This window comes from Physella acuta, unplaced genomic scaffold (assembly GCF_028476545.2).
Source record: "Physella acuta isolate Inbredline_101_S28 unplaced genomic scaffold, ASM2847654v3 ptg000664l, whole genome shotgun sequence".
Taxonomy (NCBI): domain Eukaryota; kingdom Metazoa; phylum Mollusca; class Gastropoda; family Physidae; genus Physella; species Physella acuta.
This window is the reverse complement of record NW_026732183.1, coordinates 166,523-194,385: the sequence shown is the minus strand read 5'-3', so window position 1 is coordinate 194,385 and position 27,863 is coordinate 166,523. Positions and strand designations below refer to the sequence as shown.

The window sequence follows — 27,863 nt, the reverse complement described above, 5'->3', positions numbered from 1 at the left end:
ATCTGATTCATTTTACCATAAAATTAAAAAGTCTCCCAAATTTTTTAGTCTAATTTAACAAAATAAAACGACATAGGGTGGTAGAGATTACATGTTATTTTATTTTATTGTTTTTTTTTGTTGTTTTTTTTTTATTAATACATTTTTGTGTTCTACCGTTAAAATAATTCATAATTAAGGTTCTGTAAGACAAATGACCATCTGTTTTTTTTCCTTGGCATATAAGCAATTGTGGGGGTCAGCACTGTATCCACAAGCCTAAACGTTTTTCCAGGCTCGAGCCAGGTACTCACCAGAGCTGAGTCGGCTCATGGATATCCTAGGTATTGTGCCCCGGTGCCAAAGTTATCACACACACACACAAACACACATACACAAACACACACACACAAATGTTTCTAATTGGTTGTTTGTTTTATATGGCAGACTTCTCAACACAATAATATCTCTTTCAGATTTGTTTAGGATTTGTTTTTATGACGGATTTTTTTAAGACAATTAATATCCGTTACAGATTTAGAAAAAGACAACTTTAAAATTGCTGTCACAAATGTTTCTAATTGGTTGTTAGCTTTATATGGCAGACTTTTCCACACAATTAATATCTGTTTCAGATTTGTTTCAGATTTGTTTTATATGACAAGATTTTTTTCAACACAATTAATATCCGTTACAGATTTAGAAAATGACAACTTTAAAATTACTGTCATCCTCCTTCTTGCTCATGTTATGGCTTTCCTCGGCCAGTTCAGGTAAGAAAATTTCAAGCTTTTCATTCTTAAAACAATCACTGCAACCTTTGGGCCCTAGAAGATTTAATATTAGGGTTGCCAGGTGTCCAGTTTTGAACTGGACAGTCCAGTATTTGAGCAGACTGTCCAGGATAAAATAAATATAAATACTGGACAAGTATATGAATAATACTCTGTTACCCCCCTTCTGCTTTGCGGCATACCTGAGAAGGGAAGGACGGAAAGGTATCTGGCAACCCTATTTAATATTCAACTAAACAAAAATGTACCTTCTTTTTTCTCCAGCTGGTAGTGTAGAGTTGGCTAACGACTGTCCTAGCGGGCAAAACATTACTCTAACATTTGTCAAGGTCGACACCGCCGCCAGTTGTGGTTGTAGAGCTGTGGGTAATGACAGTTTGACCAGACACGTCCAGTGGTTCAAGTCTAACGGACAGGCCGCTTCAGGAAGCTCTCTGACCTCAGCGACCTTGAACTTCACTGCTCGAGGTAACTATCATTAACGAGATAAATGGCCCGTCGAGGAAGGATACAACGGGCGCTAGGTTGATAGCGCTGTCTATTTTATCTAAACAAAAACCAAAAAAAAAATCACCACCTATACTTCAAATTTAAACAGAAACGAAAAATGACATTTAAAACGGATTTTTATCCAGAATCGGCATTTTAAACGGATTTAAGCATGATCTACGCGTAGTTATCGCGCATTTATACTAATATAGTCGTAGTCATACCTCTAAACCATTCACCTTATCTCAATCATGACAAAAGTCGCATTTAGAGTGAGTTTTTTTCAGGCAACTCTACTTGGGAGTATGGGGGCTCCCCCCCCCCCCCACACACACACACACCACAAAACATGTCTACCGTCCCATTCAACGAACTATAATTATATACTTTTTCCCCTCCCAGAAAATTCTACCCCCGCCCCCGAAAATTTCAAGTACCCCCAACCCTCTCGGGGGAGGAAAATGTCTGAAAGAAACACTGGTCGCATTTGTTGATCATACAAACTAAAGGTAGAGCCTGGAAGAGCTGCATGAAATAAACTGCACGCAAAACACTTTTTAGATTAGAAAATTTCAAGTTCCCCGCTCAGGAGAGAAAAAAGTCTGAAAGAAACACTGGTGTTGCGCTTAGCCACTACTCGAAGAATTGCATGAAAGAAACTCTGCACGCAAACCACTTTTTAGATTAGACACATTAATTAGGCGGTAATTTTATTATAGAGTATCGATGACATTTCTTTTGAGTTTGGGGGGGGGGGGGGGGCGGCTCAGACGTTCTTTCGCGAGGGTGGGGGCTTGGCCCCTACCCGAAGAATTGTATGAAGGAAACTCTTCATGCAAACCACTTAGATTAGACAAAATTGCCTTTTTATTCAATGTTTACTCAAGAATCAATGACGTCATATTACTGTGTGCACTCTCCGGCTTGATACTATTTTCTACTATATGCTCCAATGTGAGGTCATGTTTCTTTTTCGTTTAACTATGCATGTTTTTAATTTGCTTGTGTTTTCTCTATAACGTTCTTGTCAGATAGATAGATAGATAGATACACAGACAGACAGCGAAACTATTAGTATAGAAAATTCCACCCCCGCCCCCGAAAATTTAAAGTACCCCACCCTTCTCGGAAAGAAACACTGGTCGCATTTGTTGATCATACAAACTAAAGGTAGAGCCTGGCAGAGCTGCATGAAAGAAACTGCACGCAAAACACTTTTTAGATTAGAAAATTTCAAGTTCCCCGCTCAGGAGAGGAAAAAGTCTGAAAGAAACACTGGTGTTGCGCTTAGCCACTACTCGAAGAATTGCATGAAATAAACTCTACACGCAAAACGCGAAGCCCCACTCGAAAAATTGCATGAAAGAAACTCTGTACGCAAACCACTTTTTAGCATAGAAACATTAATTAGGCGGTAATTTTATTATAGAGTATCGATGACGACATATCTTTTGAGTTGGGGGGGGGGGGCGGCTTAGACGTTCTTTCGCGAGGGTGGGGCTTGGCCCCTACCCGAAGAATTGTATGAAAGAAACTCTTCACGCAAACCACTTAGATTAGACAAAATTGGCTTTTTAATTCAATGTTTACTCGAGAATCAATGACGTCATATTATTTTGTGCATTCTCCCGGCTTTCGACTGTTTTCTACTATATGCTCAATATGACGTCATATTTCGTTTTCGTTTTACTATGAAAGTTTTTATTTTGCTTGTGTTTTCTCTATAGCTTTCTTGTCAGATAGATAGATAGATAGATAGATACACAGACAGACAGCGAAACTAGTAGTATAGATTAGTATTAATGAGTTGATATGAAACAAAATAACAAAACTCATGTTAAAGAATAGTAGTTTAGTTGGAGGTTTATTACAATTGGAGTTTAAATGCTACTTATGTTATTGAATTATCTAAGCCAGGTTAACTACAACGTTTAATTTTTTTCTTTTTAATTTACAAGATCTAAATAAAGAAAACTTTTCATTTATAATAATGTTATCTCTAATTTTTCCCAAATATAATCCTTATCAAACATTACTTGAATTAATGTGTGAATTAATCCTTCAGTTATTAGCTAACTAATGAATCTCTTTAATCAATGTAACGACTCTTTACTGCAGTGGGTGAAAGCTATACGTGCAGTGAAATCGTGAACGGCGGGAGAATTTCCAATCTAACATTTTCTCCACATGTGGCTTGTGAGTATACACTGGTATAAGGTTTACACATGTACTTCGCATTATATATATATATATATATATATATATATATATATATATATATATATATATATATATATATATATATATTCAACTTTGTCTTTATACGTACTATAAATGAGACCTAAATATACAACCCATAACTGCTGTATCAATTTAACCAGTTTTAATCAAATATGTGTGCTGAATATGCACATGTTTTATCCGTAGATGTTTTTTTATTCGATATAGAACGTCATCTAGTACTAGATGTTAACACATTGAACCTTATCCTCACATGACTTTCCTTTGTTTCAGACGGCCCATCGTCTGTTGAGTGGGTTCTCACTGGGGGCACGTATGCCGTGTGCCCTGGGGTGACACCCCCTGTCCTGAAGTGCCAGACGCCCGTCTATGACCCCAATCAGCCGCCCTGGTTCCTCATCTACCGTACCATAGACCAAAACACGCGAGAGGCTGGCATTAATCTACCAAACAGAACAGCTGACGGGCTTTGGGGGTCAGGATATGTAACATCATTTTTTTAAACCTTGACCCCCAACACGCGGTTAATTTTTATATAAATAAGTAAAAAGAGTAGTTTTACTGTAAACATTGGAAGCTAGAAATATTTTCAATCCATTTTGTAAAAAGTAAGTAAAGCACTCTTTCGAACCTGCAGGTCCATAGTGCAGAAAAGTAGAGTTTACCTGTATCATTTATCACGGCATATATTGGGATAGTGTGGTCAGCACTATGCCTCGTGCTAGGATAGAAACAACACGCTCTTTACACTCTAGTGAAGACGCCATGTAACATCTAATAATCTTCCTCTAGTGTCATCTTTATTCATCAGCATGTAAGAATATTAGTAACTTACTTTAATGAACGCAACTATAGTGATCTTCTTAAACCATCATGATTTATGAAATGATTACTGTAATCGTTTGAGATGTTTTGATACAAGTACCATAACTCCCTCTTTGGGCTGTTGATAGTAGAACTCACTGAGAAAGTATTGCATAACAATTTTTCAGAATTTCTACAAGTATTGAAGATGACGAGATTGGCCAAGTCACAAGGAAATGTCGAGCCAGTAATATGTATTTTAGGGACATGTTTGTTGAGAACGTCACAACTATCTTAGTTCAAAGTAAGTTGTAGAGATTTAATACGCCTATGTACTGCTTACCTTAAGGATCAATACAAGTTTTGAAATCAACTCTTGTTAATGAGGGGGTTGAAGATGTAGCAATATTTTATTTTAAAATTCCGGTAATAAGAATTTGAAACAAGGACAGATGAGGCTCGTTGGTTGGGGACAGCAACCCATTTAGGAGAGATAACTCCAACGTCAACTGGGGAACAGCGTGCCATCTAGGGCAGATAACTCCAGCAAGTTATCTAGGATATATAACTCCAATATTGAGAAAAGCAACCCATCTAGGATAGATAACTTTAACGTTAGCTAGGGACAGCAACCCATCTAGGAGAAAACGTCAGGGGCGTAGCGAGGGGGGGGCGGGGGGTGCGGACCGCACCGGGTGACACCATTTAGGGGGGTGACACCAAGGCAAAAAATAGCAAAATATATAGAGAAAAACTCGAGGGGGGGGGGTGTAAATCGAAAGTTTGAGGGGGGGGGGGTGCAAATCGAAAACTTGAGGGGGGGGGGGGTGCAAATCGAAAGTTTGAGGGGGGGGGGGGTGCAAATCGAAAACTTGAGGGGGGGGTGCAAATCGAAAGTTTGAGGGGGGGGGTGCAAATCGAAAATTGAAAGTTTGTCCCTGGGAAGGGTATCTATGCCTCTGGGTGTGTGACACCATTAAGTGCCGCACCGGGTGACACCCGACCTCGCTACGCCACTGGAAAACGTTATAGGTTTTGTAAGTTTAAAAAAATGTCTGTCACGTGATTTTGTTTTTTTCCTGTTTCTCCAGGACCGTCCTCATCCCCGCCTGTCATCAGAGTTGATGGAGCCCCCTACATCAACGGCTCAAGTTTCACAACAACCGAGAACGTCCCCCGTCACATCGCCTGCACTGTGTCTGGTGGTGAGCCAAACGTCTACGCCATCACCTTCACGTGTGGTCAGCACATCATCACAGAGTACGGAAACACAGCTGACTTGCTGCAGACGACATTTTCTAAAGCAGAAAACGGCCAAAAGTGCACGTGCTCTGCAAGTCACGTGACCGGATGTTACAATCTGAGGACTGAAATCACGATCAGTGTCCGGTGTAAGTTGTTTTCATTTCAGTTCCAGGGTGATACGAACGTTTATTTCATCTCCACGACTAGGTTCATTGTAATGATCAAATATCAAATCTAGTGGATGTTTGCGATTAATCATCTAAGACAAATATTTGCTATTTAAAAAAGCAATTCTAGTTATTTATTTAGATGTTTTAGCTAAGTCAAATATTTGCAATAAATTTCATTTAAGTGAATCGGTTGAGACAAATATTTGTATACGTCTTGTCAGTGAGCGAATAGACACAAAGTACCGCTAATATCTTGGCACATTTGGAAAAAGTTTTGTTGTTTTGCTTTTTGTTGTTGTTTTTTTTTAAACATCAATACTGAAAATTGAGAACCTTCCTTTTGTAATTGTTGTACTACTAACTACTACATAGTTTATTCACTTAAAACAAAAAGATGCTGGAGGAAACCAACGATAAGGATATCGGACGAATGTTGGAATGTTATGTATGTTAAACTGTTACAACTTCATTCAGACAGCTTGACTGACTTGGTCTATTTTCAATTACTTTTAGATTTATTATTTCTGGTGTTGGTAGACCATTATTTCATGCCAGTTTTACCCAACAGTTTTTAAAATGTATTAAAACATTTCTAGAGCTGCTATAGCTGAATAAATTTATGGTTATTTTCTTGTATTAAGGTATTTAAAATGTTGCTATAAAAGGTTTAGAATTTTTTTTTATTTTCTGTTATGTATCCTCAGACCAACCAACCGTGACAAGTTTCACGGCCGTTGGAAAGGATACCGAGGTCACCATCAAACAGGGCGACACAATCAACTTCAACTGTACAGCCAGTGCCAACCCCAGGCCAACCATGTACATCACACAGAGATCTCCAACCTCAGAGCCTTTCATCACAGTACAGACGTACAACCTACAGTACGACATACGTGGGGCCCAGTGTGACGACACGGACGTCTTCTACTGTGTGGCTGATAACAGCGTCACATCCGGGGCACAGGCAACCAAACAACGTTCTATTCAAGTTTACGTCACTTGTGAGTACATTCCCTTGTTTCGGCTCGCCACAACTAATCACTAAAGCTTCTGCGACATAATATAAACAGCACCAAATGAAATATCATTTCGGGACTGTTTACCTGTCAGTGGAATACTTGGTTTTTACAAGCTTTTATTTAACTCACTTCCTCTGTCGTCAGGCTGTCGTCAGTCTAGATCGAATCGCCGGCGCGAAAATTCGGACACTTCTACTTAAAACTGTGAAATCAAAGAGTCGGCTGCCCATTAAAAGAAAGCTAGTTCCTAAGAAAATGTTTTATTATAATGTATTTAAAGTATGGTCTTCGTAACTAACGTCTTTGAATTATCAATTCAAAAAGAAAATTCCCATGCACATATTTCAGTTGTTCGTTTTTCTGTTGCGTTTTAATACCAAACTATAACATACCAATTATATAGTACTCCTAAAGCTTTAAATTAAAAGGCAAGCTTTATAAACATTATCATATAATTTAAAGTTTTATCCTTAGCCTATGATTTGGTGATCACCTAGTGCTAAAACAAAATTTCCAGTCAGATAATTTATAGTTTTATCCCTAGGCTGTAGTTTGGTGATCAACTCAAGTTAAATTTTAACCATCAACTAATCCCCCCCCCCCCCGCCATCAACTGATGTTGTTTACAGGCCCACCTCAACCCATCAAATCTGGTGAACAAACCCACACGGTTAACCTCAACTCTGATGCCACCATCAAGTTTGACGTCACAGCATATCCTGTCATTAACACGTCATTAGCCGTCCTGTCAGTTGTCAAAGAAAAGTTTCTGGTTCCGGTGGATGCGACAAGATACAATGTCAGTGTAGTGCCAGGTGTGCCACCAAAGATGACGGTGGTTGTCACATTCAAGAAAGTCCAGCAAGAAGATCTCCTACATTATGCTGTTGACCTCCAAAATGGCGTGGGTTCTCGTGCGGCATACTATTTTGATCTTACAGGTAAGATGTAAATACTATTCAAATAGTACATAAAAAATAGTATTCATAAAAGTGCGACGTACTACTTTGTTCTTAGTGGTATGATTAATATGTAAATAGAGATATATTTGTGTATGCCTACACATCTGTGTATTGATATATATGCCTATATCTAGCCATATATATATATATATATATATATATATATATATATATATATATATATATATATATATATATATATATATATATACATAGATATAGGCATATATATATATAGGCATATATATATATATATGCCTATATATATATATATATATATATATATATATATATATATATATATATATATATATATATATATATATATATATATATATATATATATATATATATATATATATATATATATATATATATATATATATATATATATATATATACATATATACATTTACTAGGCAAACTGCCTAGCTTCGCTTAGGTTCACAAAAAACTTTTGAAAATTGGAATGCTTAATTAATTGCTGATTGGCTGTTATGTGGAGTGCTTTTTTTTAAATAATTTTTTTTCTGCAATAAAACAAGTTACAAAATGTTTAACAGTAACAAGAGATAAGTTAACAATAATTTACATCGTGTCCAATATGTGATGGTTGATATATACAGAAAGAAAGATTAACAAAAATAGACCTAAAGGGGAATAATTATAAGGGTTAAGTACCACAGATAGTACAGATTACAAAGGATCTGAGGTAAGATGAATTCCGTATATGATTATCATTCAGCAATAGCAAACTATAAATTAATAAAAATATAAATAATGTATAAATGAATATACATAAACGTTCAGTAGTATCCTATCGATATCAAATTAAACTTAAATTGAAGGTCATGTGGCTTTAAGAGGGCTGAAAATAATAATAAAGATGTCCAATTCCTTCTATCAGTAATATTATAGTTTGAAAATATTCATTGTTACAAACAAAACAAAAACAAAAACAAAATATCGGGTTACAGTTTTTACTTTTGGGTTACATAAAAGAGGAGATGATTCTTCCCTTATTACACATTAAAATATTATGAGCACCAGGCTTAGTAATTTACATCTTAGGTACCTAGCGTTCATACAGGATGATGAGTATATAAACAAAAGATGTGTACAATAAATAGGATTGTCATTACTGGCAGCATCAATGTAAAAATGCAGTTACAGAAAACAGTAATGTTCTGCCAAAGTATAATCAATAATATTAGTTTGAAAATATTCCATGTTTAAAATAAAAGAAAATAAGCTAACAGTTTTAACTTTTGAGTTACCTAAAAGAGGGAATGACACTTCCCGTATCACATAATAAAATATGTGGAGTGCTTAGGGCCTAAGTTTAAACAGTCTGGCTACTTTTATGCATGCAAGCATTGGTGGAGTATTCGCACACGTATTACTCGCAAGGTTATTAGAACTGCAAAGGCTTCCTTAATAGTATAAATCAAATATTATATTAAATTCACGTTCGCAATTAATTTTTACAATTTCAGTAGAATAAACACATTAATTTATAAAGAAATATCTATTTAAATGAATGCTACACTTTGTGATTTTTATTTTTTCTTTAAAAAAACAAAAACTGTATTTAAAAATTATTACTTTAAAACGTTATCTCCCCTGTTCATATACCAAATGACGTAGTCTTTGTTACTTTTTCACAAACAATTGTTTATATAAGAAAATACGGCATCTGGACAAATCTAACGATACTAAGGGGTTTTCCGACGGGAATAATGTTTGGTTTTTTTTTTTGTTACCTTATAGGGTCGGTCCACCCAACTCTGATGGGTACCTAACTCACGTTAGGGAAAGTAAAGGCGGCTGGGCATAGTGCTGACCACACTATCTCTTCATATGCCGAGGTCACAGAAACAGGTGAACTCTACTTCACTTGCCCCATAGACCGTCAGGTTTGAAAGGGAAACTTTTTACTTTATAGGGTCGGTCTACGACCTCACAAAATAATAGGGGGATCGTTCGTCAATTTATATATATATATATATATATATATATATATATATATATATATATATATATATATATATATATATATATATATATATAATGTAAGGAGAATTTCAATCGCGATCATTTTTTAGCCCTAGTGGAGGGCTTTGAGTCACACTGATAGGTTTTCCATACGGCCTAGCCATTTACCTAGTTGCATGTAAACAATTAGCTAGATGTACAGACGGTAAGTTCCCTAAAATCTGTGTTGAAATTACCGTCTGTTTTCCCCATAAATTACAAAAGATTATATAGGGAAATAAGACTGGTCAGTTTTGACCACTCTGCAGAATTCACCCGGATATTACAATTTTTTTCTGACTCCCTTTGGTATTTTTCTACTACCTCACAAAATATTAAGGGGGGGGGGGCGTCGTTCGGCAAAAGTTTTTTTCGTAATATAGCTCATATAAGGCGCCGCTCAGTCGAGGTCAGTTTTGACCCTCTCTTCTTGGACTTTGCGGCCGACCGCCACCGGTCCCTGTGTTCTATTGCTCAAAGGCAGAAGCCTGGAATATTTGAAGCGCCTGTGGCGCCGGGAAGTGCCCTATCGTGCACCCGATATATGCGTATATACATAATTATATATATATATATATATATATATATATATATATATATATATATATATATGTGTGTGTATTCACATTTGTATATGTATTTATTTTTTTTACCTCCCCCCACCTCCAAACATGTATTATCACATAAGTTATTACGATTCTCAACCAAACCTTTTACTCAGGCATATTTTGCAACGTTGAGTTAATGTAGCTTCCCCCCCCCCCCCACTCTTCCCCTCCGCCCCTCCCCCACGGCGATTGCTGTAAACTGTGCTAATATAATACAAACGATTTTTATCTATAGTTGGTTATAAATACAGCTTGATGTAGCATGTTTCCTCTATCATTAGCAGGTTTACGTCACCCCCACCTATAACACTCTAATTACTAACATAATTAAATGGAATTAATATTTTTCTGTATATATTTTGCTAATTTTTGCCTTGGTGTCACCCCCCTAAATGGTGTCACCCGGTGCGGTCCGCACTCCCGCCCCCCCCCCCTCCTCGCTACGCCACTGAAATAGCATGATTGTTAAACATTTCATCCGACCAACATAATCTGATTTGTTTACAGAACCAGAAGACCAAACTCCCATGTATATTGGCATAGGCGTGGGAGTGGGGGGCGCCGTTCTGTTGATTATCGTCGTGCTTGTCATTGTGGAATGGAAGAAAAGTAAAAAATCAAAACTCGACGCTTCCAAAGGTGAACTGGTTACTGGGGACACAGACAAGAGTTCGCGGCCTGATGGATCTGATTATAATCAATTGTATCCACGTAAGTTCTGGATAAAATTATAATTACATTTATCCGTTAAGTTCTGGATTTAGTTATAATCACATTCAGTTTCTTCCAGACACCTCTTCGGGGGGGGGGGACAAAATATATACTTTTAACAGTGTCCGCCCCCCCCCCCCGAAGAAAGTCTACCCCCCCCCCCCCCCGAAAATTGCAAGTGCGCCCCCCCCCCCCCCCCCCCCGGAGAAAAAAGTCTGGAAGAAACACTGATCACATTTATCCATTAAGTTCTGGATTTAGTTAAAATCACATTTATCCAATAAGTTTTGCAATAATAGACATTAAATAAAGTATAAGCTATGATTACAGAACTTGCTTTGTATAGTTGTGTTTAGGAAATGTGTTTATAAGCTTACTGCAGACAATTGAACACAGACTTAATGATAGTTCTCAGTTTCATATTGATCGTAATCTTCTTTGCTAGGGTAAGGTAAACATTTTGGTGGGATGTATAGATAAAATTAAGAATGATCAGCTTCGGAAGAGTTCATATGATACTATTTTGTTTCAATTATCAAATGTCGACATTCCTTTACAATTTCGTATATTAAAAATAGAAACCTAGTATAATAAATTTTGTATCGTAACAAGCTTTACATTTACATTTCACTAAAAATTAGAAAGAAATCTAATTTAGATATAATTATAAAAAGCTTTGATTACCAATACTACGTTAAATTTCCTATTAATAAATTATATCTCAAATCATATATATATATATATATATATATATATATATATATATATATATATATATATATATATATATATTTGTGTGTGTATGTATGCGCGCGTGTGTGTGTATGTATATCAAGTTCAAACACAATGATTTCAGCTACTGGGCTATACGATCCACCGAAGCACCCCAACCCTTCTGTAGACGACGATTACATCCAAGTAGAGGACCATTACGACTATATCCCTGACGGCGCCACCCGAGTCGATTACCCCAGTTACATGTGTCCAATTAACGAAGTACCGGAGACCAATTCGATTCCACCCAGTGGTAGCTACCTCTCAGACCAGCCCATTCTAAACCACCGACACTGAATGACTGTGTGCAGAATGTGAAACTAGGGTTATTTTCCATACAGATCAAAGGCTTTGCAATGGATTTTACAATGGGGAATATCGTAGTAAAAAAATTGTATTTTGAGGGTCCAATCTAACCTTGTTTGAGACTTGTGCAAAAAAGTGGTACAAAGGAGGGAGTTAGGAATGTTGCTTATGGCAAGTCAATAAATATTGTTTATATGCAACCATTTATTTGTTACTTTCCAATTTAGACCCCAACATGTCACACGTCACACATAATTTCATTCTTTGAATAATTACATTGAATAATTAGAACAATTTTCTAGTAATTATAGTGTTCTTTTAGATCAGGGGTCTCCAAACTTTTCATCCCGAGGGCCGCATTAACTATTAAATATCAGTTCGGAGGCCAGAGTTTCTTTAAGGCATCTTTTCAGCCCCCCCCCCCCCCCTCCCTCGAAGAATGTCTACCGCCCCATCCCCCCCCCCCCCCCACGAAATATTATTTATATAGAAATATAAATTTCAAATGTCCCCACCCCACCCGAGGTCCACGTCTGCTCTCAAATTGTTCTTCGCGTATTTCATTCTTGAAAATGTTTGTTCATACAGATATGTTGTTCCAAAAATTGAAAGGTACTTTGATGCAAAAGTTTTAATATTAGGAAAGTCTTCCTTGTGCACAAACTTATGAAAACCCATCCGCCCTTCTTTGAACGTGTCTCTAAGGAAGTCATTTTCTTGCAATTCAATGACCTCCCGCTGCAGTTCATCTTTGCAACTGGCCACATTTGCTTAAAATGGGCTCTGAAACAGTCACACTTCTTCTGTCTTTGAATCCAAGTCAGAAAACCGCTACTGAAACTGCAGCTGGAGGTCTTTAATGATCTCGTATGTAATTGACGTGGGGAACTCAGTGGTTCGTTCAGCCGTAAAGACCTTGCACTGCTGAAAGTGTGTCAAGTTGTTAGCCTGTACTTGTTCCAAAAACATGGCACGTTTGTATCTAAAGGCCTTTAGGTGGGTGTATAGATCAGAAACTAGATTTTACTCTCTTGCCGTTTTAGGTTCAGAAAATTTAAATGACTAGTTATGTCTGCAGCAGAGGCCAATTTCTATACCCACTCTTCATCAGACAACAATGGCTGTGACTTGCCTTTACTTTCAGGAAGTCACCTATTTCTTTTCTTAACTTAAATACTCTGCTAAGAACTTTCTCTTAAAATTAGCAATCTTACTGATGTGAAATATGGTAAATCTTGCGATTTTGTATTTGTCTCTGAACTATCTATGGTTAGATATCTTCTTTGGTAACAGTGTCATACATTCTATGTAGGAAAGCCAGCTCTTGTGTTATGTTCATGTCTTCATCCACACCTCTAATGAACACAAGAAGTTGAGAGGTGGAACAACTGTCAAGCGACTCATACATTGCAAATGAAAAATGGCGAAGCTTGCTTGCATTTTTCACTATTAGAGTCACTATGTTTTCACCAATGTCTGCAACACGGCGAGTAGTTGTATTTGCACACAAAGCTACGTTTTCAAATAGTTTTGAATTTTCTGTGCAAAGCTCCTCAGCCACCTCCAACAAATATTTATTCAGTGGACAATAAGATCGTCGCGGGCCGGATAAAATTACATCGCGGGCCGCATTATCTACGTCATACACATGAGGTTACAGTTGAGAAAATGTAATGTTGTATTAATTTTGTTTTTCTTAATAAAAAGAATAATAACATGTTTCTTGATTCTTGTCACAATTATTTTGGGATTTTCTTAGTTGAAGAGAGGGGTGGAGAAATGTGAAATCACTTCAGGTTGGTTGGTGAGACTGTTTGTGACGTGTGGTGAGACTAGTTGTGACGTGTGGTGAGACTAGTTGTGACGTGTGGTGAGACAAGTTGTGACGTGTGGTGAGAATAGTTGTGACGTGTGGTGAGACTAGTTGACACGTGTGGTGAGACTAGTTGAGACGTGTGATGATACTAGTTGTTACGTGTGGTGAGACTAGTTGTGGCATGTGGTGAGACTAGTTGTGACATGTGGTGAGACTAGTTGAGACGTGTGGTGAGACTAGTTGTGACGTGTGGTGAGATTAGTTGTGATGTGTGGTGAGACTAGTTGTGACGTGTGGTGATACTAGTTATGACGTGTGGTGAGACGTGTGGTGAGACTAGTTGTGACGTGTGGTGAGATTAGTTCTGACATGTGGTGAGACTAGTTGTGACGTGTGGTGAGACGTGTGGTGAGATTAGTTGTGACATGTGGTGAGACTAGTTGTGACGTGTGGTGAGACGTGTGGTGAGATTAGTTGTGACATGTGGTGAGACTAGTTATGACGTGTGGTGAGACGTGTGGTGAGACTAGTTGTGACGTGTGGTGAGACTAGTTGTGACCTGTGGTTAGACTAGTTGTGACGTGTGGTGAGACTAGTTGTGACGTGTGGTGAGACTAGTTGTGACGTGTGGTGAGACTAGTTGTGACGTGTGGTGAGACTAGTTGTGACCTGTGGTTAGACTAGTTGTGACGTGTGGTGAGACTAGTTGTGACGTGTGGTGAGACTAGTTGTGACGTGTGGTGAGACTAGTTGTGACGTGTGGTGAGACTAGTTGTGACGTGTGGTGAGACTAGTTGTGACGTGTGGTGAGACTAGTTGTGACGTGTGGTGATACTAGTTGTGACGTGTGGTGAGACTAGTTGTGACGTGTGGTGAGACTAGTTGTGACGTGTGGTGAGACTAGTTGTGACGTGTGGTGAGACTAGTTGTGACGTGTGGTGAGACTAGTTGTTACGTGTGGTGAGACTAGAGAGTAGTTGTGACAAAAGAGTAAAAAAAAATCCAATAATCAAACTTACATTAACAATATGACCTTAAAAAACCAAATATGAGGAGGGTGGGTAGTGGAAGTAAACAAGATTTTTGGGAGAGGGGGGAAGGTAATTAAAGGATGACGCAGTAACTACAAGTTGTTAAGAAACAGCTGATATAACCAAATGTAAGAAATAACATTTGGCGCTGGCTGCCATTGTAAGACAACACCGACACGTCTTCTAGTGGCAGAGGAAGGTATAGAGTTGGGTCAACTGACCTTCTCCCCTAGACCCCGCATACATTATCGCTTACTAAAAATATATTTATATTATAATATGTATGCAGCAGTCTGTTTCTTTGAGGCATCTCTTCGGGGGGGGGGGGGGGGGGCATAGTAACCCCACCCTTCCCCATCCCCAACCATTTCTTCAAAATCAAGTCTTCCGCCCCCCCCCCCCCACGAACGATATCGAAAAATATAGATATAATTATTGTATATAGAAAATGAATACTTTAATCAGTGTCCGTTATACTGAAATGTAAGTACCCCCTCCAAAAGCTTCAAGTGCCCCCCCCCCCCACCTCCTGGGAGAAATATCTTCGAAACACTAGTAGCAGTAAATTTGGAAAAGCCCTTATACACTGGTAATGTCTAGCTTTCGGGTAAACAGTTCATTATGTAAAACATTGGGGGATGACATCGCTGAACAATTACTATATGGCTGTCTTTTTAGCTGGGGATTTGGCTGGTAGGTAGTTTAATGTGTGTTGTGTTAACATACTTACGTCAGACGTGTGTTGGTGTCTGATGTATAGGCCATAGATGTGTGTCGGACGTCAATTGGTGTGTTGTCGTCTGATGTATAGGCCATAGATGTGTGCTGTGAAAGACGTCAATTCGTGTGTTGTCTGGTGTATAGGCCATAGATGTGTGTAAGACGTCAATTGGTGTTTTGGTGTCTGATGTATAGGCCATAGATGTGTGTAAGACGTCAATTGGTGTGTTGGTGTCTGGTGTATAGGCCATAGATGTGTGTAAGACGTCAATTGGTGTGTTGTCGTCTGATGTATAGGCCATAGATGTGTGTAAGACGTCAATTGGTGTGTTGTCGTCTGATGTATAGGCCATAGATGTGTGTAAGACGTCAATTTGTGTTTTGGTTTCTGGTGTATAGGCCATAGATGTGTGTCAGACGTCAATTGGTGTGTTGGTGTCATGGTGTATGGGCCTTACAAATGTGAATTCATGCCAGCCGGTGTCGCGTGGTGCGGCCTTTACCTGGACTTAATGGAACCTTCGGCACCAGGAAGTATTGAGACAGGTAAATTGATCGTGTGTAGAGCGGCTGCTTTACGGCACTGGAGCGTTGCATGTCTGAGGTCTTGTGCTGGTTTGTAGTGTCCACTATGTTCTGGCCTGTATCAATCTCCTAGTCTGTGGTTTGTGATCAATGGATAATAATTTCATTACGATATTTACATTTTTTAATACAAATGTAAATATGTTTAAATTCTAAATTTTTAATCGCATTTTGTATTCATTTTTAAAACACCGCCATGTATGTATATATAAACTATAAATCTTCTTATAAAATGTTTCAATCTGAATACTTAACGGTTCACACAAGCTAGGATTTATGTATGTGTGTGTGGAGGGGGGGGTTACTCTTTCGTTCAAACAGACACGACCTGGCAAAATGCCAGTTTTTATTTCTATTCCCTGCTACAAGACTTGTTTTCTATGAGATTTGTTCAATAGGCTTACAATTCCTGATTGATATAAAATAAATTTCGTTTACTTTCTGTTTTCGTCTTCTGAGTATGATATTTTTCCAGTCTGCAATAAAATCATGCTTTAAAAATTGTAAGAATTGAACGATAATTATGTAGGAATAGATTTCAAACATGATTTATACTTAAAAGCTTAACTTTGTTTTATTAGATCATGATGTAGTCTAAATCAGAGCTTATTTTATATTAATTTTTCAGTATTTTTTTTAACTTCAAATATTTTAGATGTTTTAAATAATGTATTGCTGTTAATATTTTTTTAGACTCAGCATTTTATTTTGCATTTTATTTCAAAGCTTTAATAGTGTGGACTTTGTGTATCACATTGTATAAGTAAGCCGTATTGCCGAGTGGAGTTAGATAATAAGGTATTATTTAGAAAGAAATAAGCCCAAATATTTAGATATTATTTGTACGCAACGTAGCTATGAGAAAATGTAACTGTCTAACTGGCTATGTGCATGAAAGTAATAATTTTTTTTTATAAACAAACATATAGACTGTGTATCAAATAAAATATGTTCAAGCCTATTACCCTTGCCTATTATATTGCCCAAACGTTTTCTAATGTTCCAACTCTTAATTTGTAATAATGAGACGTTTATTAACATAATACTGTCTCAGGCTATTTTATTATGAAAATGGCAATTATATCAATAAGTCAAAACATCTATACGTCTCTCGCAATCGAAGCATGGTCATCATGTTAGGTTTAGGGATAAAGATGGCACAGTTTAGGATGCCAATTCAGTTAAACTATTGTTATTCTGCCAATGACGAAACTAACTTGACTAATTATTAGTTTCGAGCCTGCTTAAATGTAATTTCGAACACACTAAACAGAAAGGTTAATGGCAACAAACTACCCAGCTGGAAAATTTAAAACACATTAACCGCAACTATATAAATCAGGAAGTGAAACGGCTGTTTTTGAAGGCTGTGTAGCTGTTGAACAAACAAAAGGCTTTTTGAACTCGAGCCAAAAAAAATGCCCAAAGTATTTGTAAAGCGTATATAGGGCGTGCAAGTCAGATATGTAGATCTACAGAACCTCTCTGTAGCTATTGGTTATGTGTTGTGGTGTGTGCTGGGATTTAGGGACTGACAAGCTGTTGGGTTTGTATGTTAAGTGACAGATTTATTTGCGTAATAATTGTATTTGTAGCATAATGTAGGGGGGTATACTGTTCGGATGATGTAGATGTACTGTTAGGATGATGTAAGGTTTATTTCAAAGGGTTTAGATGTGCATACGTGGTTTACACAGGAACGTGATGAGTGTAGTATAGTGCTAAACTTTTAATAGACGCTATTATCACCATCTTGTAGAATATATATATATATATATATATATATATATATATATATATATATATATATATATATATATATATATATATATATATATATATATATATATATATATATATATATATATATATATATGTATGTATATATATATATATATATATATATATATATATATGTATATATATATATATATATATATATATATATATATATATATATATATATATATATATATATATATATATGTACACACACATATTATATACATATATATATATATATATATATATATATATATATATATATATATATATATATATATATATATATATATATATATGTATATATATATATACATAGATTAGGCAACCAGATTAGGCAACACTGTTTCATCATGTTGATACATTCATTATTCTAAGTAATTATTTAGATAGTTAGATGAATAAGTTTTCTTCAATTTAATTTGATGAGAGACCTGGCGTTGGCTGCTTATTGAAAAAAAACATTAGACTTCGATTTCTCCATAAAAATTATTTCTCTTTAAAATTGTGTGGTTTCCTAAAATCATTTTTAATAATCACTTAACTGTTGTGGAGTCGATTTGTTGTGTAGGTTTGGTAGGTCAAAATTTTCACATTTTGAGTTATGAAATAAGTGCACGATTTTCTGGCCAATTATAACATTATAATGTGCTTCTATCTGATCCCAAAACATCATTTTCGTTACTAAATACTAAAATAGTGGGTCCTGTGTGTTTGTTGTTGAATTACGTTCACTTGGCATTTAATGGTGTTTTGTTTAGAAAATTATTATTCGATTTGAAATGGCAACTTGAAAATGACGGCTTATTAAAGGACTCGAGTAGGTGTATATATCTGTCGTATGTGTGTTGTCTAAGTGTTGCATGTGTGTTCGATATTATGATATGACTGCTAAGCGGTGGGTGTGTTATTCTAAAGTAGTGTCTTACATACCAATAAGCCAGGTACCCATTTCAGCTGGGAGGTCTCACGTAAGCACTACGGACTCAAGTAATCAAAAGTATCACAAATAAAATGCTGCTACTTATGCATTTTTAAAGTTTTATGACTGTCTTTATTCCTACATTATACATCTCTATTTCAGAAAAGTGCTAGAAAATGACGACCACGTTATTTATATCCGTATCCCTTATGGTATTATGGATTTCTTCAGCCAAATCGGGTAAGAATATGACTATACGTATGTTTCCATGGTTAAGTTGTGTCACATTTCTAGTAACAAGTGTGTTGTTACAGTCACGTGCACATCATTGTTACACTCACGTGCACATCATTGTTACAGTCACGTGCACATCATTGTTACAGTCACGTGCACATCATTGTTAGTCACGTGCACATCATTGTTACAGTCACGTGCACATCATTGTTACAGTCACGTGCACATCATTGGTAAAGTCACCTGCATATCATTGTTACAGTCACGTGAACATTATTGTTACAGTCACGTGCACATCATTGTTACAGTAACGTGAACATCATTGTTAAAGTCACGTGCACATCATTGTTAAAGTCACGTGCACATAATTGTTACAGTCATGTGCACATCATGGTTACAGTCACGTGCACATCATTGTTACAGTCACGTGCACATCATTGTTACAGTCATGTGCACATCATTGTTACAGTCACATGCATATCATAGATACAGTCACATGAACATCATTGTTACAGTCACGTGCACATCATTGTTACAGTCATGTGCACATCATTGTTACAGTCACATGCATATCATAGATACAGTCACGTGCACATCATTGTTACAGTCACGTGCACATCATTGTTACAGTCATGTGCACATCATTGTTACAGTCACATGTATATCATAGATACAGTCACGTGAACATCATTGTTACAGTCACGTGCACATCATTGTTACAGTCATGTGCACATCATTGTTACAGTCACATGCATATCATAGATACAGTCACGTGCACATCATTGTTACAGTCACGTGCACATCATTGTTACAGTCATGTGCACATCATTGTTACAGTCACATGCATATCATAGATACAGTCACGTGAACATCATTATAAACATTTTAAGTTCCAGACTGCCTTAGTGGGTCATACGCTACATCCCCGCCTGTCATCACAGTCGATGGAACCACCTACAGCAACGGCTCGAATTTCACAACAACCGAGAACGTCCCCCGTCACATCGCCTGCACTGTGTCCGGGGGTGAGTCAAACGTCTACACGATCACCATCACGTGTGGTCAGCACAGCATCACAGAGAACGGAACCAAAGCTGACTTGCTGCAGACGACATTTTCTAAAGCAGAAAACGGCCAAAAGTGCACGTGCTCTGCCAGTCATTGGACCGGATGTTACGATCTGAAGACTGAAATCACGATCAATGTCATGTGTAAGTTGTTTTCATAAAGTCAGCTTGTAAAAGACGAAGCATGTTATTCTCAATAATTTTAATTATTTTTATTTACTATTTTTATGTTTCTTGCATCCTCAGACCAACCAACCGTGACAAGTTTCACAGCAGTGGGAAAAGAAACCGAGGTCACCATCAAACAGGGCGACACAATCAACTTCAACTGTACAGCCAGTGGCAACCCCAGGCCAACCATGTACATCACACAGAGATCTCCAACCTCTGAGCCTTTCCTCACAGTACAGACGTATAACCTACAGTATGACATACGTGGGGCCCAGTGTGACGACACGGACGTCTTCTACTGTGTGGCTGATAACAGCGTCACATCCGGGGCACAGGCAACCAAACAACGTTCTGTGCAAGTTTACGTCACTTGTGAGTACACTCCCTTGATTAATTATTTCGAAGTGACTACCCGGTTCTTCCCCAAAACACCTAATTCCTCCCCCCCCCCCCCCCCCCAACCCCAGAGCTAATCTGAAGGAAGATGCAAAACCTATTAATTGTTGTGCGATGGGCTAAAAATATCCTATTATAGCTGCGCAATGGGATATTTAGCTAGCTATAACTGACAGTCTAAGAATTTACTCTGTTAGCTACTAGGAAGCAAACTTAATTCGACTGATCTCTAATTTATTATAAGAATACTTTTCGTGTATGCCGGGTCTAGTTTTGTACAGAGTTTCTTCCAGGCATCTCTTCGCCCCCCCCCCCCCCTTGGGAGAAAAAAGTCTGGCAGAAACACTGGTTTTGTATAAAAATTTTACCGTGGGGTATTTAACCAGGGAAAGAGAGCACACATAGATTAATCTACAAAAACAGCCATCCATGCCTAGATATTTTATTATAGTCTACATGAAAGGGCGACCTAATTTCCCCATCACCTGATGTTGTTTACAGGCCCACCTAAACCCATCAACTCTGGTGAACAAACCCACACAGCTAACCTCAACTCTGATGTCACCATCAAGTTTGACGTCACGGCATATCCTGTCATCAACACGTCATTAGCCGTCCTGTCAGTTGTCAAAGAAAAGTTTCTGGTTCCGGTGGATGCGACAAGATACAGTGTCAGTGTAGTGCCAGGTGTGCCACCAAAGATGACGGTGGTTGTCACATTCAAGAAAGTCCAGCAAGAAGATCTCCTACATTATGCTGTTGACCTACAAAATGGCGTGGGTTCTGGTGTGACGTACAACTTTGTTCTTACAGGTACGATGTAAATAATATTCGAACAGTACATAAAAAATAGTATTCATAAATGTACAGATGAATATTTTGAATATTTTGAATGAATGGCGTTGATGCTGTGTTTGGACAAAAAAATCTACAAAGTGAAACTAAGTGGAAGAAGTTTAAATCATCTTATTGAACGTAGGTAGAACATAGGACTGCTCACCCGAAAGCAGTGTTTCTTCCAGACTTTTTTCTCCGGGGGCTGGGGGGGGGGGGGGGGCACCCTAAATTTTTTAGGGGGGGGGGGGCGGACTTAAATTTCCGGGAGCGGACACTGTTAAAAGTTATATTTTCTATATAAATTCCATTTTGTTCAGGGGTGCGGTAGACTTTCTTCGAGGATTGGAGCCCCCCCTCCCCGAAAAGATGCCTGGAATAAACTCTGCCCGAAAGTCTCTCGAGTTCATTTGGGGTGTGTGTCACTTAACGGAGCATATCCAACCTTCCCACCACCGGGCAAAGTAGAATATATACTTGCGCCTCCCCCCCCCCCCCCTACATGAGAAAGTCTACCGCCCCTCCAATCGAAATGGAATTTATATAGAAAACATACTTTTACCAGTATCCCCCCCCCCCTCCCGAAAATATCAAATGCCAAACCGGAGAAGAAAGTCTGGATTAAACACTGAATATGCACATTATAATTCTTTTATATTTTAATCACACAGAGGCCAAAGACCCGAAGACAATATACATTGCCATAGGTGTTGGCGTTGGAGTTGCTTTTTTAGTAATTATCATCGTGATTCTTTCCGTGGTCATTTACAAAAAAAGACTTCGACGAAATCATCAGCGTGCAAATGATAATACTTACATAGTGCCTGTGACTGAACGTAAGTAGTTAATAAGTTAGCATGCTTGTAAACATGACTGTAATACTTTAAGGCACAAATACACCTTGTTCAACATACAACATAGCCTATATATGTCAACTGGCATTCTTCTTGTAATGTTAACAGTATTTTTATAACTAAAAATGCTCACTTGACGTTTTATATCAAAATGCATAGATATTTTTTATGTTGATTCGCAATTTAAAATATTTTTTTATTAATAGCAATAATGCTCTGCATTAAATATTATTCTTGCTTATATTATGTTTTAACCCTAATTTAGTGTTTAATTAAAACAGCTAGCGTTATTCAATTTTCAAAAAGGAAGTAATAAAGTTGTTGGCTGATTAACCATCTATACATATGCATATACCATCTATATTTATACACAATGTCTTTTTCAGCTAATGGATACAACAAAGCGAGGAATTCTCTGGGAGACTATGCTGCACCAGAGAGTATCTATGAAACCATCCCCGACTACAGTGGGTTGGTTAACAAAGCACCTGACACCTACTCTACCTCCGCCTATGGAAGTGACTCCTCGCAAAGCTCTGCATACAACGGGAGCACAAACTCCATTTTACCCCACCGTTAATGTTTTATAAATGCAGTGTTTCCTCCAGACTTTTTTCTCCCGGGGGTGCACTTGATATCTGTGTGTGAGTGTGTGTGTGTGTGTGTATATAAAAGGTGTCCAATTTTAAAAAAATTATTTTTCATATCGTGTGCATAGTGAAATCTAACATGAAATATTTTTCAGTCTTAACTAAATATGTCAGTCTACAAATTTGCAGTGATTCAATTGTGATCATTATAATGTAGGCCCTATATATATTCTCTCATTATACATCATTAGTAGCAGGGTAAAGAATTAGGCCCAGTAATCTATGGAGCTTGGAGAACAATTTGGAAAAATCTTCATGTTGATTTTGTTGACAGTTGAAGTAGTTTGAAAATAAAATTAATGAAACGAGGCTAAAAGTCAATCCACTTTTTACCTGCCCATTCGCCTTGGTTTCGCCGTCGTCAACTAATGTTATCACCTTCAGAGTTTCTTCCAGGCATCTCTTCGGGGGGGGGGGGGAAGGTTGGCCCTGAAGAACGTCTACCGCCCCCGGAGAAAAAAAGTCTGGAAGAAACACTGATCACCTTGTTATCCTATTTTGCACAAACATTTACATGACCTGGTTACAGAAATATGAATGTAGTCCACATCAAACTAGCATGTAGGCCTATATAGACTGGGTTTTCCAAGGTGCATATAGAAAGTAAATAGACAGTCAAGCATCAAAATTGATTCTTTCTATCTGTAGTAATAGTTTTGTGTATTCTTGTAACATAGCTAGGGGCCGGCGGGTGGGGTTGCCGCCCCGGGCGCTGATCCTGCATCTTACCAAATGGGGGGGGGGGGGGTCGGCTTTTTCGCCTACCTAAATAACTATATGAGTTACTACGCCTCTGCTTATAGCAGTACCAGTCTATACTTTGAATCTTCAAGTGAGCTGCTGTTTAAAAATTACAGTTATGAAAAATAAGCATTATATCTTAAAAATTGAATCAAACTTGTTTTATCATTGAAACCTGTTGAGTTATTGACAAACTTGGCAGTTAACTGCAAGGTTAAAATAGTGAGGTTATAACATTTTCATATTTGAATAAAAATATTATAAATATTTATAAATAATGTAGTGTATATATTGTATAGTGTAAAACACTGTGTGCTTTGTAATTTTGCTATTTGTAGAAGAAATAGACATGTTAAGTAGTTGGAGGACTGCAAATCCATGTAAAAATGTGCCACACCAAACTTAGGGCTGAATTATGTGATCGTTGTGAATTTATTAATCCAAAATATTTTAAATTTTAGGTTCAGTTGATGGTAACAGTTGTCCTGTTTACTTCCACTTGTTACCACATATCTGCAATCAGTTAATTCTGTGAACTGAAATAACTGATAGAAAACTGCGGAAGTTGATCAATGCTTTTCTTCTATGACCAAGGTTATATTTATAAATAACATAATGCAAACAATCCCTTATAAATTATTTTATTAACATTATTCAGCAAGTAACAGACAAAGCACTAGAAAAATAAACAAGATAATTCCACACACCATACTACTAGCTACATTCAACTTGTCGTGACTTAGTTAAAGCTAGTATTTAGCTATTAATGTTCATTCTGATACAGCTACATACAATCTGCCATGTCACCAAATGGAATCATTATTCACTCAAGAAAATACACATACTTTACTTCAAACAGATCTTCATATCAAACAACAAATGACATTGCTGAAGTTAAAAAATTTTAACAATCCACACTTAAAGAACACATTCTTAAAACAACTTTTATTCAATGCAAAAAAGCTAAAATAAAAATGAATATTAGAATGAAAATGACAACAATTGCAAATGCCCCATCACCAGAACACAAATAAAAGATTTTTGTTGTAATGTAAGGAGCTAGACCAGGTGGATTTGAACTTAGCTGCACTGTAACAAAGTAACAAACAAAAATCAAACATAAATGCAGGTAGAAACACAATCTATAAAATAATTTTCAAATTTTAGAAAAATTGGAAGCAAGAATTGATTTAAAAATTTGAAACATTAAAAATCATTTAAAACAATTATATTTGCACAAATACTTTTGTTTAATTTCAACTTATCTGATCAAAATGCATAGATTGGTACTGTTGCTGTTAATAAATTTAGAGGAGATATTAATATGATTTTGTTATGTTGACTAAATGTATTTGAAGATAGCCAACTGTAATATCTAGCCCAAATCTCAATGAAAGCAGTCAGTTGACAGAGCACAACAGTTGTTTCTCCATGGCTTAATGGGACAATCAAACTAAGTATGAATGCCAGTGGAAGAAAGGATGTTACAGCTCATCACTAGATTGTTGCTTGAAATATTCCTTTGCCTTTTTAGGATCTGGAATAATCTGAAAACCAAAAAAAAAAAATATTCAACATTAAAAAACAATAATCATTTTGGTAATGTGTGGAAAAATAATCACAAATCTATTTTATCAATACATTTTTACTACAAAAGAAGATAAATAATTTTTTAAAATGATCAAATATATTAAACAATACTATATTATATTCATAATCAATATCTACACAAAGAGATAATAAAAATAACTCCAATAGATGATAACATGCATGAATTATTTTGTGCCTATTCATCTACCATTAGCCCATTAGTCATATGATGCAGGGCCGAGATCTGTAGTAAAAGAAAACCAACTTACAGTGGCACTTCCAGGTTTCCAGCCAGCAGGACACACTTCTCCATGTTTGTCTGTGTACTGGAAGGCTTGCACAAGACGAAGGGTTTCATCAACAGAGCGTCCAACTGGCAGATCATTCATAGTTATCTGTCTCAGTACACCCTTGGGATCAATGATAAAAAGACCTCTGGAAATAGAAAATGTAACAGATAAGAACATTGATCAACAAACTAGAACAAGTTAATCTACAAAACAATTTGCTCAAATTTTACATTTACATTATTTTTATCCATTGGTTTTTTGAGAATTAGAATGACAGTAAAAAAAGGAATTATTTGGTTGATTTTTGTGTGTTAAAATACTTTTACTTCATTACAAATGTAAACTATGCTGCAGTGCACCTCAAGCTGTGTCCCAAATCCTGTAGGTATACTCCATAAGCCTTGGAAATTTCATGGGTAATATCTGACAAGAGGGGAAAGTTGATCTTCCCTAAGCCACCTTGGTTTCTTGCTACGTTGGTCCTACAGACAAATTTTCATTACATGAAAAAATTTACACTACAATGGAAGGTAGAACGGAAGAAAAAATCCATCCAAAAATCAAAACCAACTAAAGAAAATCACTAAAAATGCACTTAAGCTAAAAAAATGACCCGGAGGTATACAAAGTAAAATTTAGTAATACAAACATTTCTCACCATGCAAGATGGGTAAACTGAGAATCCACTGAGCATCCAACAATTTCTGTGTTAATCTTGCGGAACTCTTCAGCACGGTCACTGAAGGCAATGATCTCAGTTGGGCAAACAAAAGTACTGAAAATAATTTTCCTCAGAGTTAAATGAAAGTCATGATGACAAGAACATATACAGAGAGATCATCAAATAAGACTAATTATGCCTATACTCCCATTAAGAGAACTAATTTTTAAATTTCAATTATTAATGGATTTTAAAAACAAACAACTTACAAGTCAAGAGGGTAAAAGAAAAACACAAGGTATTTTCCTTTAAAATCAGCCAATTTTATATCTTTAAATTCTCCATCAATCACTGCAGTTCCATTCCAATCAGGGGCAGGTTTGGAGACTGAAAGATGAGTTTATATGAAATAATTATATAAAATTATAAACTATTATGCCTATGTAATTATGTAAATGTATAGTAATAAAAAACAGCATTACTAGCAGTCATTACATTAACATAAGTAATACATTATACAAAATAAATTAAGCAAAGAAGTTTAAATATGCATTAGGCCTAGTAGTTAGTTAGACCTACATAGGGGGAGGGGGGTTGTGGTCTACTCTAGCTGTAGATGTATGCATTAAATAATTAATGCTGGTTAAATGCATGAGTTTTGACTTTGTCTCCTTTTACATTTTAAACATCATGTAAAATGTTAAGCGTAGCCTTATGCCTTCCTTATGTTATTTATAATATTTATATAGGCCTAGCTATATAATGTATAGCCTAAATCTGTCCTATCTTTTATTAAATTTTAAATTATCACAGTAACCTAAACTTAGTAAACATGAGTAGTAGAGTAGTTTTGCTAGATATACAATAGATCTACTTAGCATAACAGAGTATTAACTAGATCTAGTAACTGGACTCTATGCCGGTTAGCAGTCTTTTTTTTTAACTTGAACTCTAGGGGAGGCCCAGGCATTTTTATTTATATTTTTGAGTTTTGTCCAGTTCTCTCGTAACAGAAGCATCACTTACTAACGGCTTGACTCCATTGAATTGAGTGCCCAGTAGTACGTTTAGTTTCCTGTGGATAAACTTGTCCTCCTGCAAAGGAATAGCATGTGTTTTCAGTGCAATGAACTGCAGAAAATAAAAACAAAAAACCGGCAACTAAATAATAGTAGTTAGAAGCCATGGTGGTACACGTATTTAACTGTAGTGTTATTGTAGCGAAGCAGAAAGAAGCTTCCTTTCGTTATTTTCGGAAATCTTAAAAAAGGTAAATTAAATGATTTATTGTTAATTTTTACATGGAAATAATACGGCAAGTATCAAAATATTATTATCTAACGTAATTATCCAATTTTAACGGCTAATACTTTCTACTAGTTT

At 36.7% G+C, this 27,863-nt stretch overlaps 3 protein-coding genes across 11 annotated transcripts; 2 read left to right on the top strand and 1 right to left on the bottom strand.

Moving 5' to 3' along the window:
- The first annotated feature begins 1,015 nt into the window (after window positions 1–1,015).
- LOC131948900 (uncharacterized) lies at window positions 1,016–12,459 on the top strand. The gene is made up of 9 exons (XM_059310620.1): window positions 1,016–1,241; window positions 3,381–3,458; window positions 3,777–3,978; window positions 4,496–4,611; window positions 5,399–5,698; window positions 6,427–6,723; window positions 7,371–7,682; window positions 10,853–11,056; window positions 11,913–12,459. Exons 1-9 carry the CDS (start codon window positions 1,016–1,018, stop codon window positions 12,125–12,127), a joined length of 1,950 nt encoding a protein of 649 aa, XP_059166603.1. The 3' UTR covers window positions 12,128–12,459.
- Window positions 12,460–15,658: 3,199 nt separating this feature from the next.
- Window positions 15,659–23,941, top strand: LOC131948878 (uncharacterized). Of its 9 annotated transcripts, none has more exons than XM_059310588.1 (7): window positions 15,659–15,676; window positions 19,155–19,232; window positions 20,117–20,437; window positions 20,540–20,836; window positions 21,362–21,673; window positions 22,366–22,530; window positions 22,935–23,941. In XM_059310588.1, the coding sequence occupies exons 2-7, from the start codon at window positions 19,169–19,171 to the stop codon at window positions 23,126–23,128; spliced, it is 1,353 nt and encodes a 450-aa protein (XP_059166571.1). In that variant the 5' UTR covers window positions 15,659–15,676; window positions 19,155–19,168; the 3' UTR covers window positions 23,129–23,941. The 9 variants fall into 9 exon arrangements, with proteins under 9 accessions (XP_059166571.1, XP_059166569.1, XP_059166567.1 ...); XM_059310586.1 differs by lacking the exon at window positions 15,659–15,676 and adding an exon at window positions 16,284–16,342; XM_059310584.1 differs by lacking the exon at window positions 15,659–15,676 and adding an exon at window positions 16,315–16,423.
- A 622-nt stretch (window positions 23,942–24,563) lies between these two features.
- On the bottom strand, window positions 24,564–27,709 carry LOC131948881 (peroxiredoxin-1). Its single transcript, XM_059310591.1, has 6 exons — window positions 27,507–27,709; window positions 26,750–26,867; window positions 26,478–26,594; window positions 26,179–26,301; window positions 25,799–25,964; window positions 24,564–25,486 (listed from the first exon to the last, which is right to left on the bottom strand). The coding sequence occupies exons 1-6, from the start codon at window positions 27,664–27,666 to the stop codon at window positions 25,424–25,426; spliced, it is 747 nt and encodes a 248-aa protein (XP_059166574.1). The 5' UTR covers window positions 27,667–27,709; the 3' UTR covers window positions 24,564–25,423.
- Between the last annotated feature and the right edge of the window lie 154 nt (window positions 27,710–27,863).

Bases quoted from the DNA above. Each gene is read 5' to 3' on its own strand.
- LOC131948900 (XM_059310620.1), top strand. From the start codon at position 1,016: ATGTACCTTCTTTTTTCTCCAGCTGGTAGTGTAGAGTTGGCTAACGAC. The intron at 3,979-4,495 runs GTCAGGATATGT...ACAATTTTTCAG, and splicing joins ACAGCTGACGGGCTTTGGGG to AATTTCTACAAGTATTGAAG. The intron at 5,699-6,426 runs GTAAGTTGTTTT...ATGTATCCTCAG, and splicing joins AATCACGATCAGTGTCCGGT to ACCAACCAACCGTGACAAGT.
- LOC131948878 (XM_059310588.1), top strand. From the start codon at position 19,169: ATGACGACCACGTTATTTATATCCGTATCCCTTATGGTATTATGGATT. The intron at 19,233-20,116 runs GTAAGAATATGA...AAACATTTTAAG, and splicing joins GATTTCTTCAGCCAAATCGG to TTCCAGACTGCCTTAGTGGG. The intron at 20,837-21,361 runs GTGAGTACACTC...TGTTGTTTACAG, and splicing joins TGTGCAAGTTTACGTCACTT to GCCCACCTAAACCCATCAAC.
- LOC131948881 (XM_059310591.1), bottom strand. From the start codon at position 27,666: ATGGCTTCTAACTACTATTATTTAGTTGCCGGTTTTTTGTTTTTATTT. The intron at 26,595-26,749 runs GTAAGTTGTTTG...AATTATTTTCAG, and splicing joins TTCTTTTACCCTCTTGACTT to TACTTTTGTTTGCCCAACTG. The intron at 26,302-26,477 runs GTGAGAAATGTT...ATTTGTCTGTAG, and splicing joins CAGTTTACCCATCTTGCATG to GACCAACGTAGCAAGAAACC.